Source organism: Emys orbicularis, chromosome 1 (assembly GCF_028017835.1).
Source record: "Emys orbicularis isolate rEmyOrb1 chromosome 1, rEmyOrb1.hap1, whole genome shotgun sequence".
NCBI lineage: Eukaryota > Metazoa > Chordata > Testudines > Emydidae > Emys > Emys orbicularis.
The window spans coordinates 106,412,888-106,440,476 of record NC_088683.1 but is presented as its reverse complement, the minus strand read 5'-3'; the positions used below and the strand labels follow the sequence as shown (position 1 = coordinate 106,440,476).

General features: G+C 42.9%; 1 protein-coding gene across 1 annotated transcript in view; it reads left to right on the top strand.

The window, feature by feature from the left end:
• MYBPC1 (myosin binding protein C1) overlaps positions 1–27,589 on the top strand; it is an 87,315-nt gene that overhangs the window by 18,649 nt on the left and 41,077 nt on the right. The window contains exons 7-14 of the mRNA XM_065406269.1: positions 1,594–1,698; positions 2,353–2,501; positions 2,917–3,034; positions 4,656–4,707; positions 7,573–7,629; positions 20,331–20,494; positions 24,404–24,536; positions 26,007–26,131. Coding sequence (XP_065262341.1) covers positions 1,594–1,698; positions 2,353–2,501; positions 2,917–3,034; positions 4,656–4,707; positions 7,573–7,629; positions 20,331–20,494; positions 24,404–24,536; positions 26,007–26,131 — 903 coding nt within the window. The remainder of the gene's footprint in view (positions 1–1,593; positions 1,699–2,352; positions 2,502–2,916; positions 3,035–4,655; positions 4,708–7,572; positions 7,630–20,330; positions 20,495–24,403; positions 24,537–26,006; positions 26,132–27,589) is intronic.

Sequence of the window (27,589 nt, the reverse complement as noted above, 5' to 3'; positions counted from 1 at the left end):
TTCTTTTAATCATCCTAGAAGTGGAGTTATTTAGTATTCCTGTACCTCCTGGAATGTGTTATAGCTTTTAATAAAACAAAAACATTTGGTTACCTTTTTCCACAGGTGGCCAATGTAGTTAATGTTACATATCTGTGCAATGTTAACTTTCACCAGCCAGCATGATTCCTTCTGTAATAATCCTTTATACAGTGTAAAAACCATGCTGACATCTGCCGTGATCTTTTACAACAGGTACTGTACATGAAAAGGAACTTTTTATATTAGCAACAAGGCATAACAAAATATGAATTATATTGCAATTTGTTGTGCCTGTTTGTTAATTGTAAGATCAGAGACCGATGGCCTTTGAACACACTGACCCAAATCACACAGTATCATGTTTTTTTTTCCATTCAAGAACAATAAGGAGGCATTTCTGATCCAAAGAGAGCAAAGAAATGGCCTGTTGTGGGGATAGACCAGTATTCATGTTCTTCTGCACAGATTGTACTTTCTGACATATATGCCTGGGTGGCCCTAATTTTACTAGCTACATTCATTTCCCCCACTCTGCACTAGCCCACACTCCTCAGTCTAAAGGAGAGTATATATCATTCTTACTGCACACATTCTAATTCAGAATATGGGACACATGTTTTACCCAGTCTGTAGGAGGAGAGCCTGTGGCCCACAAATGTTTTCTTTATTGCTCTCCATGGGGTTTTCCACTGGAAGTCAACTTTGATTCCTGCCAGGGCTCTGAAGGAGTTGTCAGAGAGGGAGATATTCTGCAGACTCAGTACATACATCCTTTCTCAGCATTGCCACCCACTTTTGGCTCAGAACTCCCCTTGACTTCAACAGGAGAAGGATCTGTACCTGAGTGTGTGACTTAATCATTTGTGTCTGGCTAGTTAGTCACCTATAAACATCAATCTATGCACAGGGCTGGTCTGGGGATTTGCTGGACCCAAACTTTCGGGAGGGTACATGTAGGCGGAGGCTGGTGGCAGTGGTGGTGGGGTTGGAAATCAGGCTACAAGTTGCTGCCTCACTGGTTCTATCACGGAAGGGAGAGATTGGGATTGAACAGTGAGCCTCTTCCCATCATTATCTCACTGGCAAAGGGGAAAGATTAGTTTGCATGAGTTGCTGAGCGAGTGCAGGATTGAGGGAGATCCACAAAAATCATGCACCAAGTGGTCACACTTATCCTGCTTGTGCCTAAGACTGGCTGTGTCTTTGGACCTTTGATCCGTGGTGTCTGTTTCTACAAAGCACTTTCGTGGACTATACCTATAAAGCACTCGTGGCTGAACATTATTGCAGTCCAAGTTACAAAAGACACTTATACCGTCCATCTGCCCAAATTCCTTTCCCGAGTAGTTCCATTTTCCATCATCACATAGATGATATTTCTATAGGAACTGTAGAGCATGTGACAGCCCCGACCCTGACAGTGGGTGTCACTGGGAGTAAGGGAACGGAAGACTTACATACCACTGAGGATGCCTAAAGGGTTAGAGAGATTAATGAACTCAGGTAAGTGTACTTTGGTGGGAGTGAACCATGCTCAGACAAATGATATTTCTCCCTCTCTCTGCATATTAGTATGGTCTCTTGGAGATGGAACTCCAGAAGAACCAGAGAAGCATGACAATTCCGAGAGATCCACTTTATTTATTGAAAAACCACAGGGTGGTTCAGTGAATGTTGGTAAGTGGCTAGAAACAAATTAAATATTGGGGGTTTTATGATACAGATAAAGTCTGACAAGAGGTGCATTTCACATAACGTTTAAATTCTGCCTTCAGGCACATGCAACTCCCATTAACTTCAGTGGGAACCGCACACTCCTCTTTGAAGAACAAATTTGGCCGGTCTGTGAAGAGAATATTCAATTGGTTAATACCAGGACCAAATTTAGATCTAATAATTTAGTCAGGGTGAAAGCTGGAAGTTGTGGTCACTTGGAGAGGATAGGTGATCACCTGTACTACTCTTAGCTGTACAACAGCTGACACAGTGGGAGAGTTTCAGAGATTGTTGTTCATATGCTCTTACACTTTCTCAGTCTCTAACTAGAAGAAAGGATTTTGTGGGGATCTGTAGAGCATAAACAAAACTAGGGACTGGAGAAATAGGAACTAGACATGTCCCTCTCTGAAGTTCATCAATACTGGTCTTTCAGGCAGCCATTTGGGGTTGCCATACAACCTCCCTGTCAAGTCTCTTTCTAACGGTATAGCTACACTGCATTGTAAACCTGGGCTCGGACTCATATCTTTCTATAAAGAAACTTGTACAAATGTGACAGGCAACCACATTTTCAGTAATGACTGAATTATTATTTTTTTTCTTTTTTTAAAGGAGAAAATATTACATTTATAGCCAAAGTAGAAGCCAAAGATCTTCTTCGAAAGCCAACTGTAAAGTGGTTCAAAGGTAAATGGATGGACCTGGCCAGTAAAGCAGGCAAACACCTTCAGCTGAAGGAGACATTTGAGCGTCATAGCAAGGTACACTTCTATTTTTCTTTTTTAAAGAGACAAAACTTGAAGCCTTAAAAACCATTCTTAATCAGTCATTCATCTAAGGATGGAGGGCATTGTGGTTCAGGCATTGGATAGAGACTCAGGAGAACTGGGTTCAATTTCTGGCTGCACCATACATTTCCCTAGGATGTTGTGTCTGGTAAGGATCTGATGCATCATGTCCCCTGGCATAAAACAGGAGCTCCTCTGAGTAATAACTTTGAAAGGGGGTCTCTGAGTCACAGTTCCTTTCCAGAGTTCCTCCTGAGCAGCACAGCTCTGCATCACTCCTGACACAGGCGGAGAGAGTAAACTCTCCATCTTGGTCATAGCTTTTAACTTCCTCTTTGTACAAATGTATCCTAAACTAAAATGATTAGACTTCGCATTTGAATTTCAGGTTTATACATTTGAGATGCAAATCATTAAAGCTAAGGAAAACTATGGCGGGAACTACCGGTGCGAAGTAACATATAAGGATAAGTTCGATAGCTGCTCTTTCGATCTTGAAGTCCACGGTAAGATTCCCCTTTTGTCCATTTATAGATTTTTTTCTCTCTTTTTACAACAAATATGATATAACTGTATTCTCAAGGCCACAGTGAGGGAAGTTTTAATGTTAACTTTTTGAACACAATGCTTCCTAGCAACTGTGATTTATTTTTGGAATGAAATATATGGTAGAGGGGGGTGGCTGGCAAGCATGGGTTTGAGCCACAGCCCACAGAGGTCAATAGAAAGACTTCTATTGACTGTAGATCAGGCCTCTGCTGAACAAAAAGAATGCCAGTCATAAATCTGTCAAGAGATACCACATGAGAGAGATTATGTATGCGGTTATATCCAAGAGAGATTCTGATATGGAATGGTTCGGAATCCCCACCTGTGCAGAGAGAGCGTAAAATGGTATCTAGTCAGTGGTAGCATTTTACATCTACTTTGCCCAGGTATAAACGACTGCACAATGCAGTGGAGATTCAGGGTCAAATTATTTGTCGACTTATGCATGATAAAGACCCTCTTCCTGCAAACATTTACACACATGCTTAACTTTACTCATGGGACTTCTCACATGAACAAATTTTAGCAGATGCATATTTGCAGAGCCAAAGAGAGATAGGAAGCAATGAGCAAACAAGAGCGAACAATCTTGTCTGCCCCATGAAGGCTACTGTTCAAATCTTAAAACCTGCAAATGTTCACCTGGTCCTGTAATTTCAGCTGCTAGACAGATCCAGGCAAGCTTCCCAAATACCCAGAGGGCAGCAACACTCCAAGCAGCCTAGTCGAGTATTTGTTCATCCTAGCAAAACAAGCCTACCAAATTACCAAGGTCATCAGCTTGGTCATCAGCCAGGGAAGAAGGCTGCAGTTAAGGGAATGCCCATCAGCTGATTGCTAATTGACCGAGACAGGCCTAGGAATCTGCGTGTATTCATAGGCTGCTAGGTGAAGAACTCATCTATCCGCATCTATAAACTTTCTATAGGACAGAGTTGTTTCATCTATTTAGCTCTGATTCATATGTCTAATTCATGCAGGGGGAAATTCATCCTTGTGCCAAGGCCCAGCACAAAGATCTATCCATCAGTTATATCACAAATAAACTCTCCAAATAGGGTTTATGTGGTGCAGAGATCTTGTGCTGGCCCTTGACACAGGAATGAATTTCCCCCAGAATCTCCCACTCAGTCAGACCAAGCTCTTGTATCTTTCTTGCTGACCACCCAGCAGGAGAAAGACAAAGTCTATTCTGGGTGGCAAAAAACAACTGATGATGATTTGGGCCCCCCATATGATTATGCAGGACTTCTTTTTTCCTGTAAGATGTTGGACAGGAGTGAATTTACTTTGAAAACTGGAAGATGTCAGTGAGAGAAAAAAAGTGAGAGAGACACAGGGTGTGTGCGGTCAGGAGGGAATGTGAGAGAAAAATCACACAATTTGATCTTGTATGCAGAAATGTATAATGTAGTTTAGAGAAATGTACTAAAAAAGATTACCTCTGCACTGATGAGACTTGCACTTGGCAGATCTTGATGCCAGAAGGGCATATACATGGTGGTCACTTAGCAATGAAACTGAAGTAGTTTAAAGCACCAAGGTAAAAATATTTCTTTAACTTTTTTTCTTTCATAGAATCTTCTCAGGCTGCTCCATCTATTGACATCCGATCTGCTTTCAAAAGAAGGTAACTTCAAGTGGTGATCCTGTGAAGTTACTCAATAATGGACACATATAGCATACAATCACCTCATACCATCTCTCCTAGCCAAGCATATCAAGTGTTATAAAAAGGTGGTGTTATAAATAAGGATGAAAAAAATGGAATGTAAGATAATTGAAAGTGGGTGGGATGAAGTAGCCTTATATCAGAAACTGCATATACAGTATAATAGACTTTAAAATGAGAGTCGAGTGTAATTGCTATAAGGGGAAATGTTGATGGAGTTAGATAATCATACAGTAAGCACAGCAAAGGCTAAATAAAGTTATAGGATTGCATTTATGAAATTCCATTTTTAAGAGATAAAAGCTTATATATCATTTTCTTTAAGTAACTCCAGAGTAGAGCTGGGGAAATAACTGATTTTGGTTCACTGGCAGATAAAAAAAAAAAAAATTTAATTTTTTTTGGTCCAGGTCAAACTAAATCAAAACATTCCCCCAAATATAGGTGAATTAAAGAAGTCCATTTTGGGTCAAACAAAATATGCCATTTAACCTGAAATGTTTTGTTTCTGGGTATTTCAAAAGAGCTACATTCACATAATAACCAGATGAAGGAGGTGCCCCTTTTACTAATTAGCCCAGTGATTTACAGGTACTCACTTGGGAGGTGGGAGACATGGATTCAGTTTCCTCCTCTGTCAGATGTAGAGCGGGGTTTTGAACTTGAGTTTCCCACATCCCAGGTGAGTATAGGGTGACCAGACAGCAAGTGTGAAAAATCGGGACAGGGGGTGGGGGGTAATAGGAGCCTATATAAAAAAACCACCCAAAAATCGGGACAGTCCCTATAAAATCGGGAGTTCTGGTCACCCTAGGTGAGTACCACCATCACCTTCTCTACCTTCAGCCATTTTGTGAATCTAGCCACATTTTTTCCTGGCTGAAACGATTCACAAATTTTTTTCAGGTTGACCGGAACGGTATTTTTAGGTGAATAAACTATTCATCTGAAAAATTTCACCTAGCTCTACTCCAGAGTTAAATAACCACACCAATTATGTAGCAACTAGTGTGTGAAGATTCCAAAGACGCTGTCTTTTTGCAAGCAGTGTCTTCTGGGATAGAAGGTTGTAGCCTATAAACATCATATACTAACACTACACAGTAGTTCAGGGCAGAAAATGAAAAATGTGTATTACTTCACCCACCTTGTTTCTCTCATTCATTTAAAAATAGACAGGAACTTTAGATAGGCAGACAATAATTACACAAGTGGGATTTAGCCAGCACATTGCAAAAGAAGGTTGTCTGTTTTAGCAGAGGGCAGATAGATAACATCAGAGACAGAAAACATCCAAACATTTTAAAATAGTTATTGACACTTAAGATCATTACTTCTTAAGACAGAACTTGTGTTTTAAACTCTTTTAATGTGTTTCCCAATACATTTTCCATCTTATTTGTAAGATGCCATTAAATATTATCTATTTCTTTACAAGAATTTTTAAAATTTTATTTTGTGATTCATTAAAATATCCTACTATATGCTCCCTGATAGTAATCATCTATGATGCGAAAGTTACTGTGGGCCCAGTCCTGCACTCATTGAAATCAATGGCAAAATTCCAGTTGACTTCAATGCGACAGGATTATTTTATGATAAAAAGAAAAATGCATGTCAAATTCATCTTTATAATAAAATTAAAATATATGCATTCCAGAAGTCTTAGTATACAGCATTATATCCTAAATCGTCTCGCAGGTTATTGGAATTTGAGATAAAATAGCCATTAAAACCACTGGTATGATATAGTCTTTACACTTTCTAAATCTGCACACATTTTTCTTACCAGAACAGAAATGTAAATATTGGGAACATAGTTTGTGGACAGAAAACCAGTATCATTTGTTAACTTAAAGAAATAAGCAAACATCCTTTATAATTGTGATTAAGTAGTAACTTCTTTTATTGAATGATGAGTTATTGAGATAAATTCAAGCTCAGAAGGATATTAATTTCAAGGTGAATTCTTTCCTAGGGGCGCATTTTTGCACACTGTACTATAACTCAGCAGCAACCACAATGCCAACAGAAAAAATTACTTCTGAAAACTTTAAAGGAATACTGTATGCAAACTCTAAGGTGAAATCCAAGTGCCATTGAGTTAACTGACATTGACTTCAATAGTGCCAGGATTTCACCCCTAATGTTTACTGTCATCACCCCAACAATAGAGCATTTTCTTCTCTGTACTGTATATTGTAATAAAATGTTCTTGCTTAAGAAGACCTTCTAGAAGGGACTGCATCTTTAAAAAGGCTACAATCCCATTTTAAAAGAGTACAAAGTATTGTTTTTCTTTTTTTCTGTCTGACTTCTCCCTTCGCTGACACACAGAGGTTAAACTTAAGTGTAATGCTTTGCTAGCTGGTATTTGACACAGCTATGCATTGTTAAATGCAGCACTCTCAACAATGCAAATCTTTGTTTTATATTTATAACAGAGATCAGCACAAGCCCTTTGTTTTTTACACATACATATTACTCAAACCCAAAAACAAAGCCCTTTGTGTTGATTGGCTTAAGTGAATTTGTGTTCTAAAATATAACACAAATCTTAGCAAATTAATGTATGCAATCTACAAAAATTTGCCTTAAAAGTATAACAGCAAGCAATACAAACCTTTGTGTTTATTTTTCACAAGTGCTTGTTATGGAACCATAACTTGCGTGGAAACGAATACAAGTTTGTGTTGATTTTATACCATTATTTGTGTGCCTAGACAGTATTGCATATACAGGACATCTAGAGTGTTTGCAATGTGTGTTGTCCAAGTCTCTCTGTATTAAACAAAGATTTGATCTTTTTTTTATTAACAACAGCGGTGAAGGACAAGAGGATGCAGGAGAACTTGACTTTAGTGGTCTCCTGAAACGTAGGTGAGAACCAAGTGATGAAGTGAGCAGGTGTGGATTGGAAATCATTAGGTTCATACGCAGAAAGAGTCAGGTTTAGCATTAATCATTTCTCAAGAATTTTATGATCTTACTTTCTTCTGATATTCCTAACTTTTAATTATTTGAGTATGAAATGCAAAAGTTCAACTAATCATATCATGTAAACATAGTAGGCAGGAAAGAAACCTCAGATTTGAGTGTATCAAAGATTTTAGGTTGTGATACACTTTCTTAATGGAACAAATCAATAGTATTTAGTCTACATGCTATTTATTTTGTGGTTGCATGAGTTTTTTTTCCTATGCAGGGATGAGCAGGTTGGAAAATTGAGTCTGGTGTGAAAGTAAGAAACTATAGGGGGTAAGCTGGCTCTTTTGGGCACACTTTAAATTAACTTTAGCAAATATCCTGACTGGAAATTACATACAATGCTTTCAAAATGAAGGCATTTATATTATTTTCAAGGGGTTTTCTGGTTCAAGATGTGCAAATCAGGGAAGAAGGATATTTTTTTAGATGATCGCTGACTCTTCTGCTCTTCCCTTCTCCATGCCCAAGCTAGAGAATGCAGTAAACTTATTATTTATTGAGCATTATGTGCTCTTCCATCATCTGACCAAAAAGCAACAAACAGGTTGTTCAAGGAACAGGCAGATATATTATTGAGACAGTGAGGTCCTAAGTAAAACTTGATAGCTTCTTACAAAAATGAGGAAAAATTAACTTTCAGATGATATGCAGCATGACTTTGCAGTTCTAATAACCAAAGAGGACCTAACATCAAATTTTTGTACATGCACACCAAACCTTTAGGTATATGAACAACAAGTGTTCAATGTTAAGTTGATTTTCCTTCATGTGATGGCAGCTAAACATATTAGGCATCTGCTCCTCAAGACCCCATTTAAAGTGTGGTTGCTATTAGGACAGTCACATCTCTCCAGGTTTCTAGACCTTGGACCCAGTTTTGCCATTGGATATAGTATAGTGCAACTTCCATTGATATCAATGAGAGGTGAGCATAGAATCATAGGACTGGAAGGGACCTCAAGAGGTCATCTAGTCCAGTCCCCTGCACTCATGGCAGGACTAAGTATTATCTGGACCATCCCTGACAGGTGTTTGTCTAACTTGCTCTTAAAAATCCCCAATGATGGAGATTCCACAACCTCCCTAGGCAATTTATTCCAGTACTTAACCACTCTGACAGTTACGAAGTTTTTCCTAATGTCCAACCTAAACCTGCCTTGCTGCAATTTAAGCCCATTGCTTCTTGTCCTATCCTCAGAGGTTACAAAGAACAATTTGCCTCCCTCCTCCTTGTAACAAGCTTTTATGTACTTGAAAACTGTTATGTCCTCTCTCAGTCTTCTCTTCTCCAGACTAAACAAGCCAATTTTTTTCAATCTTCCCTCTTAGGTCATGTTTTCTAGATCTTTAATCATCTTTTGTTGCTCTTCTGTGGACTTTCTCCAATTTGTCCACATCTTTTCTGAAATGTGGTGCCCAGACCTGGACACCTCCAGTTGAGGCCTAATCAGCACAAAGTAGAGGAATTACTTCTCATAGCTTGCTTACAACACTCCTGCTAATACATCCCAGAATGATGTTTGCTTTTTTTGCAACAGTGTTACACTGTTGACTCATATTTAGCTTGTCATCCACTATGACCCCAGATCCCTTTCCGCAGTACTCCTTCCTAGGCAGTAATTTCCCATTTTGTACGTGTGCAATTGATTGTTCCTTCCTAAGTGGAGTACTTTGCATTTGTCCTTATTGAATTTCATCCTGTTTACCTTAGATCATTTCTCCAGTTTGTCCAGATGATTTTGAATTTTAATCCTATCCTCCAAAGCACTTTCAAACCCCCCCCTCCCCAGCTTGGTATCATCTGCAAACTTTATAAGTGTACTCTCTATGCCATTATATAAATCATTGATGAAGATATTGAACAGAACCGGATCCAGAACTGATCCCTGCAGGACCCCACTCATTATGCCCTTCCAGCATAACTGTGAACCACTGATAGCTACTCTCTGGGAACGGTTTTCCAACCAGTTATGCACTCACTTTATAGTAGCTCCATCTAGGTTGCATTTCCCTAGTTTGTTTATGAGAAGGTCATGCGAGACAGTATCAAAAGCTTTACTAAAGACAAGATATGCCATGTCTACCACTTCCCCCCTATCCACAAGGCTTGTTACCCTATCAAAGAAAGCTATCAGGTTGGTTTGACACAATTTGTTCTTGACAGCTCCATGCTGACTTTTACGTATCACCTTATTATCTTCTAGATGTTTGCAGATTGATTGCTTAATTATTTGCGCCATTATTTTTATGGGTACAGAAGTTAAGCTGACTGGTCAGTAATTCCCTGGGTTGTCCTTATTTCCCTTTTTATAGATTGGCACTATAGTTGCACTTTTCCAGTCTTCTGGAATCTTTCCCGTCTTCCATGACGTTTCAGAGATAATCACTAATTGCTCAGATATCTCCTCAGTCAGCTCCTTGAGTATTCTAGGATGCATTTCATCAGGCCCTGGTGACTTAAAGACATCTAATTTGTCTAAGTAATTTTTAACTTGTTCTTTTCCTATTTTAGCCTCTGATCCTACCTCATTTTCAATGGCATTCACTATGTTAGATGTCCAATCACTACCAACCTTCTTGGTGAAAACCGAAACAAAGAAGTCATTAAGCACCTCTGCCATTTCCACATTTTCTGTTATTATTTCCCCCCATCATTGAGCAATGGGCCTACCCTGTCCTTGGTCTTCTTCTTGCATCTAATGTAGTTGTAGAATGTTTTCTTGTTACCCTTTATGTCTCTAGCTAGTTTGATCTCGTTTTGTGCCTTGGCCTTTCTAATTTTGTCCCTACATGCTTGTGTTATTTGTTTATATTCATCCTTTGTAATTTGACCTAGTTTCCACTTTTTGTAGGACTCTTTTTTGATTTTTAGATAATTGAAGATCTGCTGGTTAAGCCAGGGTGGTCTCTTTCCATACTTCCTATCTTTCCTACGCTGCGGGATGCATAATTTCCTACGCATGCATAATTGAAGGGAGAATTTTCCCTTAATCTCTGCTAGCACTCACCTCTGACTGAGAAAAAAACATGTGCCATTAAATACATTAAAGATTGTGAAGGTCTTAGATAGTATGATAACAGGGGCCATATAAATAACTTAGATATCTAAATAGCTACACTTTGTCCTACAAGAAAAATAAAAATACCTGATAGAACCAAGAGCAGTTTCTAACTTAACCAGTGGCAGAGCTTCTATGGGACCAACTTTCAGTATATAGTAGAAGCAGGATGTGAAAGAATTGTTTGAATTGATTCATATCCACCAGGTCTCCATTTTTTATCCTCTCTTCATTCCTAACTAGGAACTTCAATTTGTTGTGTAAAAAGCGACAAAGAGTCCTGTGGCACCTTATAGACTAACAGAAGTATTGGAGCATAAGCTTTTGTGGGTGAATACCCACTTCATCAGACACATGAGCTTATGCTCCAATACTTCTGTTAGTCTATAAGGTGCCACAGGACTCTTTGTCGCTTTTTACAGATCCAGACTAACACGGCTACCCCTCTGAAATTTGACGTGTGTTCATTTAACTATCCCACTGAAACAACAGTAACATGATAGTTCTGATTGACTGTCTTGGGGAGGGGTTCGTACTAATATATGGATTACATGTGGGGAGGTTTCATTGTTTTTGTGGTAATGTGAAATTGTGACTATCACTTCACTAACATAAATAATTCATTGTTTTATTTGATAAAAATATATATTCATAGAAACACAGTATAACTCTTGTGTGGTTAATGGGGAAACCAAACCAATCTGTTTTTAAATAGAATAATTTTATATTGATAAGACCAGTATTTTGCCTCCACATTTCAGCTGCTGAAATGCAATATATAAGTACCTGAAATATATATTTTAACAAAAGTCTAAATGTGTAGAGTCTGAATGCTTCTTTTTATTATTTTGTGATGCTCTCACAGGAAGTCAAACCAATAAGCCATCTTAATGACATACTGTGTGAGGTGGTATGTCTTATCACAGCAATGGGTCAATAATGCCATGAAATTCCAAAAGGTGCTAGATCTCAAAAAGACTCAAACATTTATACTTTTTTTTAAAATAATTTTTTTAACAAAATGCACATATCTCAGGGGGGGGAAATTGGATGAGATTGTGGTCTAGATAATTTACAATGGATCTGTCTGGAAAGTAATAAATGTTTGCCCACTATCCACAGGTACAAATATTATAGTCTCAGAACAAAGTGTGGTTGTTCAAAGTGTCAAAATTTGTTCTTAGTTATGCAAGGTGAATAGAGAGTCTGGAATAATTGTTTAATTACTTGAAAATCTGGACATGCTGATCCTCATTCTCAACCACTGCCTGATTTTAACGGGGCACATTATCATCTCGGTTCATGTGGATGTGTGTGTGTAACTCTCATTAGCATTGATAGGAGTTGCACAGCTAATGGCCAGCGCAATGAGATGAGAATTCTACCCCTTAGCGCGTGTCAGCTTTTACATATGTTTGCAAGCTGGTTTTGACCTGATCTCATGCAGGAGGAATCTCATTGAAACATGACTGTTTTCAGTAAGTAGTCAGTCTCCATAAATCATAAGCATAAAACAAAAATTAAAGACATAAAATATCATGCAATGCCAGTCTTTATATTATCTTACGAGTAATACTACACACCATAAACATTTTGAATCATCTTTAGTTATTTCTTAAAAATACCACTGAACTACTATAAAAGCTTGTAAACTTTATGGATTATATAATGGTATAGTACTGTTCCATAATCACTGGCCCAACCCTGTCAGACTTCTCAGAGATCCCATTATTTTTCTATACCATAAGGCAATAAAGGCTGAAGTTTTTTATTTTTACATTTGTGTTCTTGCTCTGTTGCCAAAAGTGCTGATTCCCCCAGAACCTGTCAGATTTAATCAGGGCAACCCTGGTCTCAGCCAGGACATGCTTCTGGAAAAGAAGGGTCAAGACCTTTGCCCTCTCTCCCCAATGCCCCTAAATTATACTAGTAGCTTTTTCTGAGATAACCAGTGGATCTCATCAAAATTATGATCTTATCCACACTGCCACATTATCCCTGCATTTAATGCTTGCCAGTTTCAAAATAGTTAACTAGTTTTTTTATCAGCTGACTCTGTTAGCTCAAATATAGACTTTGAAGCTAACTACAATAAATATGATACTCTAGCTTGTTTAATATGAAATCTGATAAGCGTGAACAAACAGAACTAACTCTAGAGATCTAAAAAATGCTTCCCATTACTAAAGACCACGGTAAGTACAGAGGTCAACATATTTGTGTCATGAGTACAGGTATCGGTGGACCCATAATACCGACCTTGTACCAAATTTAACCCCAGTCCTGCAGTTTGAGAGTACAGATGTCAGAGATGGGGACATGGGTAGTCATGCCTACTGGCTGGAGCAGGAGTCAGCCTAGTGATTAGAATAGGAGTCAGTAGCCAGGAATAGGAGCTCAGGATCAGAGCCGGAGTCAGAGACCAGATTACCAGAGTCAAGGGTCAGAGTCAGAAGTCAGGAATCGGAGCCAAGGATCAGAATCAGAGTCAGAGGCCACATGGCCGAGCCAAGGGTCAGAGCCAAAGTCAGGAATCAGAGTAGAGTCAGAGCCAGGTGACCTGGAGTGAGGCAATGCAGAAGCAAGGCTGGGCCCAAGGCCGGAGCAGGTACAGGAGCTAATGCAGCTGTGGGGCAAATGCTTTGAGCAGCCGTTGGACTAATGCTGCTGCTGTGCTTAAGAGCATACCTGTTGGTTCCTCCAGCTAATCAGGTGGTCTGGCCAATCAGGTGATTCTGCTGCAAGCCAACTGTGATTCAGCTATGAATCTTCTGTTGCTCACTAGGGAAGTGTAGCTCACTGGTCCCAGGCTCAGCTGCGAACCCTAATTCCTGACAGCTCGCCTGGGACCAGTGAAAAGTTCACAGTAAATCTGCTCTGTGGATATTCTCCTCTGGTTCCCAGGATGGGTCTTCCAGACCATAACCTTCCCAATAACCAAGTATTAGACTTTCCCTCAGACTCACCTGGAGTCAGGGATTTTTCGAACTACATACTTATCTTCCCCCTCGATGGATATGGGTGTGGGCAGGGGATTGGACGGGCTGGAAACAGGTTCTCTGTGCATGGCTTGAGAAGGGAGGTATGGAACATGGATTAATCTTCAATGACTTGGTAAACTGTAGCTTGAAAGAGACCAAGTTGTTCTGTTCTATGATCATGAAGGGTCCTATGTACCAGTGATGCAGTTTAGCTGAGGGGCGGATGGATTTAAGGTTTTGGGGTGGACACCCAGATCTTGTCTCCTATTGAAAGGTTGGGAATGTCTGGATGGCCCTCGTTGGCGTGGCATTTATAGGCTTCCATCACGGTGCTTAGGTGCTCTTGGAGTTCTTGTTGTATCTGATGCAGATGGGTGACCAGCTCCACTGCTGTGGATACCAGGGAGACTGTGGGCATGGAAGTGAGGATGGAATCTGTAACTAGCATAAAACAGGCTTTGCTGAGTGGAGGCATGAGTGGAACTGTTATAAACTAACTCTGTGTGTGGTAACAAGGGAACCCAATCGTAGTGTTGGTAATTTAAGAAGCAGTGGAATCATTTTTCCAAGATCTGGTTAACGTGTTCCGTCTGCCCATTGGGGTGAGGGTGATATAAGGGACTCCACACCAAGGAGCTTGAAGAAAACCAGGAAATCAATTGTGGAGCTTGGAGTTACACGACACCAGAAGGTAAACCATGAAATCAGAAAACATTTTCCAAGAAGAGTCAAGCTAGGGCGGGAAGGAATGAAATGTCCTTCTGGAACATAGACCTGTTCCTTGTAATAGACTGTCCCGTCCCTCAGTTGAAGTTCTGAGTTGGTGGGGAAACAGTGGTATTTAAGATCTGACAGAGGTGGGTGGCAAACGGGTCACAAGACAAGAGAGATTGGATGGAGGACATCGGGCTACTGTCCACCATACCACTAATAAAATTAGATGATTTAAGGACCATGGAAGGGGGTTCTGAGTCCGTTTCGAGGTATTCATCTTCGCAGGATAGGGCATACGCCTTCCCATTTCTTACCCTTGGGCAGTAGATCACCATGAAGTTGAACCTGGAAAAGAATAGGAACCAGCAAATCTAGTGTTGGTTCAGGCACCTGGCCATGGCAGAGGAATTCCGAGTTCTTGTGATCTGTAAGAACCTACACCAGAAACTCAGCTCCTTCCAGGAGATGGTGCCATTCCTTGAAGGCTGTCTTGATTGCTAGTAGTTCCTTATCCCAGATATTGTGATTCGTTTCTGCTGGGGTTAGTTTACAGGAGTAGAAAGCATGAGGATGAAGTTGATTATGGGTGCCCCTTTGCTCGGATAGTTTGTCTCCAATGGCAAAGTTGGATGTGCTGGTTTCTACTATAAGTGACCAGGTGGAGTTGGAGTGGACCAGGATGGGTGCCGATGTAAAAGCCCTCTTCAAGTGGTCAAAGATGAGTTAAGCCTTTGGGGACCAGAGGAATTGAGCTCCTTTCCGAAAGAGTGCCGTCAGCGGAGCTATCAGAAAAGTTTCAAATGTACTTCTGGTAAAAGTTGGCGACGCCTCAAAACTGCTGCACCCCCCAACGTGTCCCTTGGTCTGTCCAGTTAGAGATGGTGGCTACCTTGCAGGCATTCATAGTTAGTTCCCTATGGGAAATAATATTACCTAGGAACTCAATCATATTCTGATCAAATTCACACTTTTCTAATTCTGCATAGAGATGATTCAGATGAAGCCTCTCCACGACGTGGCACACATGTTGATCATGAAGTGTCTGGTCTTCAGAAAAGATGAAGCTATCATTGAGTTATATAACAAGAAACTGATACAGCACCTCTATATAAATAGCATTGATAACATGTTGGAAGGTCACTGGGGCATTGCACAGTATGAAGGGCATTACCAGATATTCCAGTGTCCATACTGGGTGTGAAAGGCAGCATTCCACTGATCCCCTTCCAAAACCAGAACCAGGTTTTAGGCTCCATGGAGGTCTAGTTTGGTAAAGACCCTGGCAGAGCAAAGCTGCTCAAAGAATTTGTTGATAAGCAACAGGGAGTACTGATTCTGGGTGGTTATTTTATTCAACACCCAGTGGTCCACAGAGTACCTCAGAGAGACATCTTTCTTGGCCACAAAAAAAGATGGGACATAGAAGGACAGATGATTCCCTTTTCCAGGTTCCCTCAGAGATAGACTCTGAGTGCCTGTAGTTCTGGTTCAGCAAGAGAGTAGATACACCCAAAGGGAGCCTCGGCTCTGGGCTGAAGGTTTATAGGACAATCATGATGTTCGTCCATCGTTATCGATGAAGACCTCAACAACTCATTCTTTCGATGACCAGGCTTTGTGCGTCCGAAGATGACTGATCAGTCCGATTCGGGCGTGGAACGTCCTGTCACACGTCGGGCAAACATGTAATGGCACTGTCGATGATGTATGAGCAGCTCTGGACTTGCGCAGCTCACGCTTTTTTTCAGCCTCAGCAATACGCCTTGCCTCAGAGGTATTACTGCCTGTGTGAATGAGGCTGTGCCATGCTGAACGGTTCAGTGCGAAGGTTTCCCATGTGGCGGTGTTGATCTCGAAGGACTTCAAAGAGGTCTTCAGCGTGTCCTTGAATCGCTTCTTTTGACCTCCATGGGAGCGCTTTCCCTGAGTGAGTTCTCCGTAGAAGAGCTGTTTAGGAATGCATTCATCTGACATTCTCACAACATGTCCGGCCCACCTGGTCTGGGCTCTCATCAGCAATGTGTGAACTGACGGCAGACTGGCTCTAGTAAGGACATCAGTATCGGGTACTTTGTCCTGCCATCTGATTTTTAGAAGCTTTCGCAGACAGGAAATGTGGAAGTGATTGAGCCTTCGTGCATGACTCCGATAGACAGTCCACGTCTCGCAGGCGTACAGCAGAGTTGGAAGCACCACTGCTCGGTAGACCTTCAGCTTTGTTGATAGGCTGATCCCTCGACGTTCCCAAACATTGAAGCGCAATCGGCCAAATGCAGAGCTGGCTTTAGCAATTCTGCAGTTTACTTCATCATCGATTGACACTGCTCGGGAAAGAATACTGCCCAGGTACGTGAAGTGGTCCACTGTCTGAAGTCTCTGTCCATTTACAGTGATGGACGGTTCTGAGTACGGAGTGTGGGGAGCTGGCTGGTGCATGACCTCAGTCTTCTTGATGTTAATAGTGAGACCGAAGTTATCGCATGCAGTTGAAAACTTGTCCATACTGGCTTGCATTTCTGGCTCAGTACTAGCATTCAGAGCACAATCATCAGCAAAGAGAAAGTCTCGAAGTACAGTTTCCTTCACCTTGGTGATGGCACGCAGTCGCCTCAGATTGAATAATTTCCCATCAGTTCTATACTTCAGGCCTACTCCTTCAGTGCAGTGTTGAAAGGCATCAGTCAGAGTGGCAGAGAATATCATGCTGAACAAAGTGGGTGCTAAAACACACCCTTGCTTGACGCCGTTGTTGACTGGGAAGGCCTCAGATGTTTCACCGTCATCCAGGACACGAGCCATCATACCGTGATGAAATTGACGTACCATTCGTATAAATCTGTCTGGACAGCCAAATTTCGACATGATCCTCCACAGGCCCTGGCGACTGACAGAGTCAAATGCTTTCGTGAGGTCCACAAAAGTTGTGTAGAGTTCACGATTCTGCTCTTGACATTTCTCCTGTAGCTGACGCACAGCAAAGATCATGTCAATAGTCCCACGACCTTTGCGGAAGCCACACTGTGATTCTGGCAGTAAGCCCTTCTCCAGGTGAGTAATCAATCGGTTCAACAGAACCCGTGCAAGAACTTTCCCCGCTGTAGAAAGCAGCGAGATTCCACGGTGATTGTCGCATACCTGGCGATTGCCCTTCCTCTTATAGAGGTGCAAGATGGATGCGTCTCTAAATTCCTGTGGAATGGTTCCCTGCCCCCAGAAGGACTGAAACAGCTCAGTGACAATCATAGCACCAATGAGAAGGCAGAACATCAGCCTTCTTGCTGTTGGGGCCAGCAGGGACAACTTCAAGCTGGGTCCCCCTGTTCTGAAGTCCTTGAGGTGGGGCTGGACTCACTCAGAGGGAGAAACTCTAACCTACAACTGGGCTCAGGAAAGCAGGACTGCTGGCAGTACCGGGAATTAAAATGCACCATGCTTGATCCCCAGAGGATGTGGGGATCATGTGTCACAAGCCATGTGATGCTAAGAATGATTGGAAAGTGTGGGAAATGGACAAAACCAAACTGGAAGGACTTATGATGACCCTGATGGGTGGTGACCTCCAAGGGCGATCTCTTGTGTAATTGGGCCTAAAGATAGGAGAGAACTGTTGATGGTCTCCATGCAGTGATGGTCTTATGCAGTGTCAGAATCTTGTGTTTTAGGGAAAATTCTAGGTCCATACAATTCCTGGAGGCACCAGTGGTTCCAGGCTGAGCTCTGTCATCAGGGGGTATCGTAGACAGAGCAGGAGCTGAAGGTGTGTTGAGCATTGATTAGATGCCATCATGGTGCCTGAGGACCACTGTAGGAACCATGAATGGGAGCAAAGGGGAAGTGCTAGCCTCACCCAGATCCCTCTACTGGTGCTGGAACCTGGCATTTTCTCAATCATCCCTTTGCCATACAACTCAAGACAAAGTGTCTTGGTCCTCTGCAGTAGAGACATAGCTCTGATGCCCCATGTTGATCTTTCTCTGCATCGGAGAGATGGTGTCAGGCTGTGTCCAGTTGGATGGGCTCAGGCTGTGGGGTTGGTGTGGAAGGTTTTCTGACCAATGCCAGGGAACCACTTCTTTTCCTGTTAGCATTCCCATAGGCAGTTTGTCTATCTTAATGCAAAAAGGGCATCCAGGCTGGTCAGAGCTTCCGCCCACACAAGCTTGCCTTTGATCTTATTGTTCAGATGGAGCCAGAAATGTTAGCACTGTGCAGCTTTGTACCACTTGGTGTCCGTCACCAGGCGCTGAATCTCTGTGGCGTAGTTGCTGACTGGTTGGCATCCTGGTCTCAGGATGCCACAGCTTGTGCTGTGAATGTTCGATTTGGGTCATCAAAAATTATTTCCATGACTTGGACAGAATTCTTGAATTGGCCCAAGAAAGGGCTGTATTTTTCCCATAGTGGAGAGTCCCAGACCTGCCCGTGCCTGGTCAGCAAACTGATGATGAGCCCCATTCTGGACCAGTCCATGGGGTAAGTTTGCAGGCATAATAGAAATAGGAGCCAACAGTGGTTCAGGAAGTCACGAAACTTTCCATGGTGTCCATCAAGCTTGCCTGGTAAATGAGTCTTCGATTCTTTAAGGTCCTGATACAAGGCTTGCGTATGTAAAGGCAATGTTCTGCTCCTGCAGAGTGCTAATCTGTGTTTGTAAATTCTGCAAGGCATCAACTAACTCCAACAAAGGGATGTTAGTTTTTGTGGGATCCATCCTGGAAGAGGAAGCTACCCCAATTTTGGTTTGGGGCTGCACAAACTGTCAGAGACCGGAACGTGGGTGGTCATATCTAGCGATTAGAGCAGGAGTCCAGCCTAGTGAAGGAGCAGGAGTCAGTAGTCAGGAGTAGGAACCTAGAGTCAGAAGTCAGGAATTGGAGCTGAGGGCCAGAGCTGGGTTACCTGAATTGAGGCAAGGCAGGCGCAGGGCTGGGGCCAAGCCAGGAGCAGGAACTAATGCAGCTGTGGGCGAATGCGTTGAGCAGCCATTGGCCTAATGCTGCTCCTATGTTTAAGAGCACACCATTGGTTCGTTCAGCCAGTTGGGCAGTCTGGCCAATCAGGTGATTTTCTTGCAAGCCAAGTGTGATTCAGCTACAAGTCCTCTGTTGATCACTAGGGAGGTGGAGCTAGCCTGTCCCAGGCTCAGCTGCAAGCACTAATTCCTGACAACGGGTGTACCCTTATGCCTGCACAAACTCCTGTTGACTTCAGTGAGGTTCGGTGTGTGTCCCGCTACCAGAAACAATTGCAGAACTGGGGTCTCCATTCAAAGAATAAAGGCCTCTTTTATAACTATATAATGTATATGCTAGACTGTGATCTCAGTTATGTTGGTGTAAATCACAAGTGACTTCACTGAAGACAATGAAGTTACAGCAGTATGAGAAACTGGTTTGTGTGAGATCAGAATCAGGCCTCATTATACTACTGTATTTTCAAATATTTTTTTCCTTGTGAGCAAATGTAAAAATTCCCACAGATTGATGGTACTTGGACATCCCAAAAAAGAACCTTGGATCCAAACTTCTCCTGCACTTTTTGGAGAAGTTTGAATCAGGATCTGAATTTCAGAGTTAGCCATCCGTCTATAAGAGACAAAACCAGAACCCTTGATTCAGTTACCTCATGTACTGTGAGAAACTTTGAATCCAGAACTAACCTCAGTAGCTCAAGCCCATCCTTAAGTGAATCAAAATTTTGATTTAAATCTTCAAACCTTAACCAAAACTTTTCTAAGCTCACCATAGATTTAATACCCACTTGTCCCTTTCTTTTCTAATGCAATGAAGTCTCATTAACTATTCTACATTAAAAAATATTTTTTTTTTGCTACTGTTAGGGAGATTAAACAAGAGGAAGAACCCGATATAGATGTGTGGGAGCTCCTGAAGAATGCTAATCCCAATGAATATGAGAAGATTGCATTTCAGTACGGTATCACTGATCTGAGAGGCATGTTAAAACGTCTGAAACGCATGCGCAGAGAAGAGAAGAAGAGTGCAGGTATGACCAAGGAAAAGGTTTCTTACATCTGTTGGTCAAACATGAACCATCTTCTTGAGAGAGAGGGTGAGGCAAAGTCCGTGAAATATACAGGGACAAGCTCTAACCTGATTTACACACAGTGAAACCCCACTCAAGTTGAAGAGGTTGTACAGGGAGTAAACCAGGGGCAGGTTTTGGCTCACAGTGCTTAACATAAAAACCACATACCATTCGGTATTTATCACTAATGTCCTCTATGCCAAATTGTGGTTCTTAATTGAGCACAACTCCCATTGACTTGCAAGGGGGTTTTGCTTGGTTAAGGACTGCAGAATTTAGACCCTGTGTTAGGAGTAACACTTTAGATTATTAAAGTTAAGGAATACTAAACATCTTACTTGCTCTTCGCCATTTATTTTTTTACTTAATTTTGAAACTTCGCTCAGCTCCACTGAGATCCTGGCTAGTGCGCAAACACTTCTTTGGGTGCAGGGGAGGCTGATTCAGGACTGTCCTTCCCCACCCAAGATGCTTAGTAATGCAAATAGTGCAACATATGTACATGCACATGCATTCTGTCCAAGGTAACGTTCTGGCCTTTGCTTGTATACCGGGGCACTTCTCAGGTTCATTCCAGATACTTGTGTTGCTCCAGTGGTTCCCCAGAGGATTCCCCTTGTGTAGAAGATATCTCCCTCCCAGAACACAGGTCAGGAAGCATTCCCAGAGACAAGAGAGCATGGCCAAGGCCTTCTTGTATCCCAGTGATCCCGATCTATTAGATCAATCCATTGGGGCCACTGGCAGATGGGTGTAAGTTAGAGCAGTCTTTAAAGTGCTCTAACTTATGCCAGAGATTGGAGTAACCCTTGGCCAGTACCAGTATTGGGGGAACATAAAGATGGTATAAGGGCCACCTTTGCTCAATCTCTCTGGTTCTGCATTGAGCAGTTTGGCCACACCAGATATTCTGGGCCAATAAATCCAGAAATAATGTACATTTATTTAACTATGTCAAGTACTACCAGAAGTAAAATAAATGGTTCTGCTGCTTCAGTCTTGCTTGGAAATTTAAAATCATCTACTGTCATTTACACAATCAGAGATCCATTTTTTTTCTTGGTTGTTAAAAGCAATTGGGTTTAAACTGTCCCTTCGTACTATAATATGGTGGAACACTTCTAACATACAAACTGATATAGAAAAGGTTATTCTCTCACTCCTATTTACCTTCTAATAAAACATAAACAAGGGGACAGTCCATGTAAATGAAGAGCAACACATTTAAAATTAATAAAAAAAAATACTTTTGGTATTTTTTTAAACACAGCATTTAATTAATTTGTAGAATTTACTGCCAAAAGATATTATTGAAGTGATTAACTTAGGCCTGGTCTACACTTACCCCCCAAGTCGAAGTAAGGTACGCAAATTCAGCTACGTGAATAACGTAGCTGAATTCGACATACCTTACTTCGAATTTACCGCGGTCCACACGCGGCAGGCAGGCTCCCCCGTCAACTTCGCGGTACTCCTCTCGCCGAGCTGGAGTACCGCAGTCGACGGGGATCACTTCCTGGTTCGATTTATCGCGTCCACACCAGACGCGATAAATCGAACTCGGAACTTCGATCCGCAGCCGTCGAACTACCGGGTAAGTGTAGACTAGCCCTTAGTGTGGTTCAAAAAGGGATTAAGCAAATATCTGAATAACAAGAATAACAAAACTTGCTCTAAACTAGAACAAAAATTTACATAAAACATCAAATCTGTGCTTCTGGATAGAAGTCAGCCACCAAATTCCTGAGGTCAGGGAGAAGTTACCCATCTCCATCACCATAGCCATGTTATTGCACAATTGACTTTTATGGGTACCGTTCTGCATCTGCTGAAGCATCTGGCACTGGCCAGTGTTGAAAAAGTATTGGACTAAATGGGCCTTTGGTCTATGCCACTATGGCAGTTCCTCTGTTCGGTGGAACTCTCTAAAGGGGGAGAGGCAGGTGGAGCCATCTGGGGAGAATCTTCATGTCCCCACCCAGGCCTGACGCAGAAGCAGTGCTGGGAATCAAAGCAGGAACTGCAGAGTTGGCAGGAACAGCTGCACCCCAGCCAGTTGCTACACACAAGGACATTTGAATCTTCTAGCAGGAAGGATGGGAAAGGAGCACTAACTGCTCCAAGGGGCGAAGGACCAGGATGTCCCTCAGCACCTGCAGCAGTTCTGATTAGCTGCTTTTTCTATTCTCCCATTCCCTGGGGAGGGGCTGCCTAACCAATGAGGTTTTTCCTGCAGCTGAGGTTTTCCTTGCAGACCTGTAGGAGAGTCTGAAAACCTATAGACCTTGGGAAAAATCTGTAGCTTTGGCAGATCTGTAGAGACCTTTCTTCCACCTCCACCCCCCCCCCAATTGCACTATAAACTGAGTGTCAGTTTCAGGGTAGCTGCACCTGTATCCCCACCTCCATGGCGCATTCCAGGAGATCCCAGTCAAGTTTCAGGTGTTCAGTCACCACCTGTCTCTGGGCAGGAACCCTGGTGCCACTCCCTTCTGACAGGGGTTTTTAAGGCTACACAACTTCCTGCCTTACTCTGTGATATTCCCAGCAAGGCAGTTTGCCTAACAGCCAGTGCCGGTGCATTGTTTTTTCTCTCCGAGGGCTATGAACAATGTATTGGCAACAATTACAGGTTACCACACAGCTCTTGCTAGGCAAGCACGTTTATTCTTAAGGTAAAAGCATTACAGAGAAAACATAAAAAACAATGCATAAGATAAAAGCTTACCAGAGGTCAGCCGTCAGTCTTATGAGGCCCTAGTAAGCCAAAGTCTCTTCAATCCTTTTGTAAGGGACAAGCCCCCCCCACCGCCCCCACCGCCCCCTTAGAAAGAAGGTTCTGAGTCAGCTTAAACAGAGCCTTTTAAAGCCAAAATGTTTGTTTTCTTTGTTTTCATAGTCTCTGGAAACTCAGTTTGAACTGGTATATGTAAACCTCCCCCAGGGAAGATACCTTTCTGGAGGTGTTTACAACATGAGTGATTTACCTTACTCACCCTCTCCCCCATACACACACTCACACAGTTCTAGTTCCTGAAGGAGTTGTGGTAACCCTCCCTCATGGAGTAGAAACACAATCATACATATAATCGCTGGCCCACAGTGATACATAAACTTAATACAATCTGTTCCCCCAAAGATACTGCATGAGGTTGTAATTGCTGTCACACCAAGACTGATTACACTGTAATTAGCCATGAACAATTTATCTGTGGGAACATTTTCTTCACTTTCAATCCACTGGGTACGTGTTCCCCTGAGTCTCACTTCTGTGCCTGAATGTAAATAAAAACTCAAAGTGAAACTCTCTTGAAACCTCTAGGCTTTACCTAGCCTTATGTTTAAATGAGATGAAACTATACTTTTATATGATTTTTATACAAAGTCACAAATTGGCCCAAAATTATAGCTCAGACCAGGTTTTGCTTAAGCAGATTTGCAAACCTGAGTAAATCTTTTGACAAACCTCATTAGTTTTGAGCTTGTAATGAAATTTGAAAATGGACTATTTTTACCTGGTTTCAGGTATTTTTATAATGCTTTGCACAGTTCCACTACAAAGGGAACTGCAGTTTGCATATTCCAATCCACTGAAACAATTTGGGACTTTCATTCACTCTTAGGCAAACCACAAAGTGCTCACTCTGACAACAGGAAGTTCAGTGGGAATTTTGCCTAAGGACTTCAAGGTTGGCCTAAGTAGCAATAATAACAACAACAGAGAGTTCCATCGTAGTTAAATTCATTATAAATGGGTTCCATATTATGTACTGTATCAGTCCCAGTTGGGTTTTGCATTATGCAATGTCCTTATAACATGCAAATTTTCATTTGTTTCTCCTCTTCTTTTCATACACCCTGCAACAGCTTTTTCCAAAATTCTGGATCCTGCATATCAGGTGGATAAAGGAGGTAAAGTAAGGTTTGTGGTGGAGTTGGCAGATCCAACGGTGGAGCTCAAGTGGTACAAAAATGGCCAAGAAATACGACCAAGTACAAAGTAAGTGATTTTTACTAAACACATATCATAAATTCCACACACTTTCTCACTGGACTAACACCATTGCATCTTCCCTTGACGCTGGTTTTGTTTTGTGTAGATTTACCCCTCTCAGTAACCAAGCTCACACCAACTTCTTTTGCAGACTGTTTATCATAATCAAACTACATATAAGTTATATGCACACTGTAAAGGTGCCAGTGAACTATAGTTCAAAGAACAATCCACAATATGCTTCAGTGTTAATATAGAGTATTCTCTGCATCCCCAGGAATGGAGAGGAAAGAAAATATATTCCCACAACAAAACATACTGAACTATATTCTGCCCTCTAATCTGTAAGGGATTGGGAAATGGTATGGTCAGAATTACTCCATAGCAGTTCTGCAGCATGACTTGGAGGAGAGATGGCTGGCTTTATATACCAGACCATGCGTCATGTCCCCAGGAGGGTGGAGGCGAGTCTATAAATTAGGGGAGCGGTGGTTGGGAAGAAAGGGGAGGAAGCAGGTATGTCCAATGCTCCCTGAATAAATTATCGCTTATGCTAAGGTCAGCACCATGCATTATCTATCAATGGATAAGGTCACAGTGAACCTGCTCCCAGGAACAGCAAAATGTACTCAACTCAAAATCCCAGTACGCTGCTTGCACTAGCCTCCCAAGAACATCCTAACCAGCAAAGCCCCTGTACAGAGGACTCAGTAAGCAGCTTTCCTGCCCCCCTTCTCACTATTAGCCAGTGCAGGATTTGGCCCAGTATTAAATGACTGCCATCATGCAGAAAGTCTAGGTATCTTATCTTTAATCCCTTAATCTGCCTTGACCAATTCAGGGTTCCGCTATAGGCTGATTTGTGGACACCCATCCTGTAGACGCTGAACTGAAATCACCAACTCATTTCACACAGGCTGCAGAACCTCTGTCAAATGCTAATGAGCTTTGGTTATTACTGACCTGAAGCAAATCTGAACCAGTGACATAAAGGTGAAATGGTCCATATCCTATTACAACTCCCCTGAGCCATCTGGCCTACCAATAATGGTAACTTCTTCACCTCAGTTATTATTGTACCTCAAAAATATGTTGAGTGTCAGAATGAAGCCTAGGCTCCTGTTACTGATTATTTTCACCATTACTGGTCTAGGACTTCAGATACCCACTTTGTTCTGCTATTTTCAAGAGCCAGTTTACAATTATTTTTCCAAATAATTGTGGCTGGGATTTTCAAAGGAGCCCAAGGGAGTTAGGTGCCAAACAAGCCTATAGCTTTTCTTTCTACTGGTTATTTACTACTACATCTCCATCCTTGTTAAGGCTGGAGAAGACCTTTCAGGCCATCCACTCCAAAGCCACGCACAGAACAGGATTTCCCCCTACAATAATCCCTTGAACATTTTAGTTAAAAGGAGAACAACAAAAGAGACCACGTTTTGCTAACTCTGGGTTGCTCTGTGCAAATTCAAACAGGTACATTTTTGAGCACAAAGGTAACCAGCGAATTTTGTTCATCAATAACTGCACAATGGCAGATGACGCCCGCTATCATGTGACGGCTGGTGATGAGAAATGCTCCACAGAACTGTTTGTAAGAGGTAGTGTACATCATCTTGCTTTTTAGTTTTAAAACAGCAGGCCAGATCCTTAACTGTTGTAAATCAGCCTGGCTCAATTTATTGGAACAATGATGATTTACATCAGGTGAGACTCTGGCCCAGTGTGTGTCTGTACGTCCTACCCTCCCCATCTCCTAAGATCTCTCTCTATCTCTTTGACAACCCTACTGATTCTTCTTTCCTCCACCTCTTAGTGGTCTAGTGGTAACTTCAGCACATAGGAGCTTTGTGAAGCTGTGATCCTCTAGGTAGATTGCAACCTTTTGGGGGGACCCACTGAGTACAGTGTTAGCCTTCCTAGCAGCACAGGGATTTGTGATATTCAATACACTCAAGCCAACTGAACTTTTGAAAATCATCGCAAACCAATCTTTCCAGCTGTAGATTTAGGCAGGGCTGGTGCAACCTATTAGGCGACCTAGGCGGTCGCCTAGGGCGCTAGCATTTGGGGGCGGCATTTTCTTCGGCGGCGACCGCAGCGGCCGGATCTTCGGCCGCCCCAGTCATCGTTGGCATTTAGGTGGAGGGAGCTGGGGCAGAGGGGTACGGGGAGGGCCGCCTGCAGCAGGTGGCGGGGGGGGGCGGCACGCAGGGGAACTCCCCGCCCCAGCTCACCTCTGCTCCGCCTCCTCCCCTGAGCATGCCGCCCCGCTTTGCTTCTCTCCCTCCCAGGCTTGCGGTGCCAAACAGCTGATTGGTGCCGCAAGCCTGGGAGGCGGGAGAAGTGGAGCAGCGACGGCGTGCTCAGGGAGGGGGCGGAGCAGAGGTGAGCTGGGGTGGGAAGCTGCCGCACGGCTCCCCGGGCGGGGGGGGAGCTGCCACGGGGGGGGCGCCTCAGGGTGGGGGGGGAGCTGCCGCAGGGCTCGGGGAGGGGGCGGAGCAGAGGTGAGCTGAGGTGGGGAGCTGCCGCACGGCTCCCCGGGCGGGGGGGAGCTGCCATGGGGGAGGAGCCTCAGGGCGGAGGTGGGGGTGGGGAGCTGCCGCAGGGGAGGCATCTCAGGGCGGACGGGGGGTGGGGAGCTGCCACAGGGCTCGGGGAGGGGGCGGAGCAGAGGTGAGTTGAGGTGGGGAGCTGCCGCACGGCTCCCCGGGCCGGGGGGGGGGGAGCTGCCGCAGGGGGGGCATTTCAGGGCGGGGGGCAGGGAGCTGCCGCAGGGCTCAGGGAGGGGGGAGGGCGCAAGGTGGAAGTTTCGCCTAGGGCGCGAAACATCCTTGCACCGGCCCTGGATTTAGGCCACTGACCTTAAGAGAAAACTCTTCTTTCTCTCAAGCACGTGGACTGGTGGCTGGTTCTCCAAGTCTCCCAGCACTTGTGCTGTTAATATTCTTATTGGAATCACTGATGGTGCTACTGGTGCACAAGCAGGAAACTGAGTAAAAGGGAAGCCTTTTGGTTAAAGCTGCATTAGAAAATTGGAGGGCAACTCCTGTTTGTAG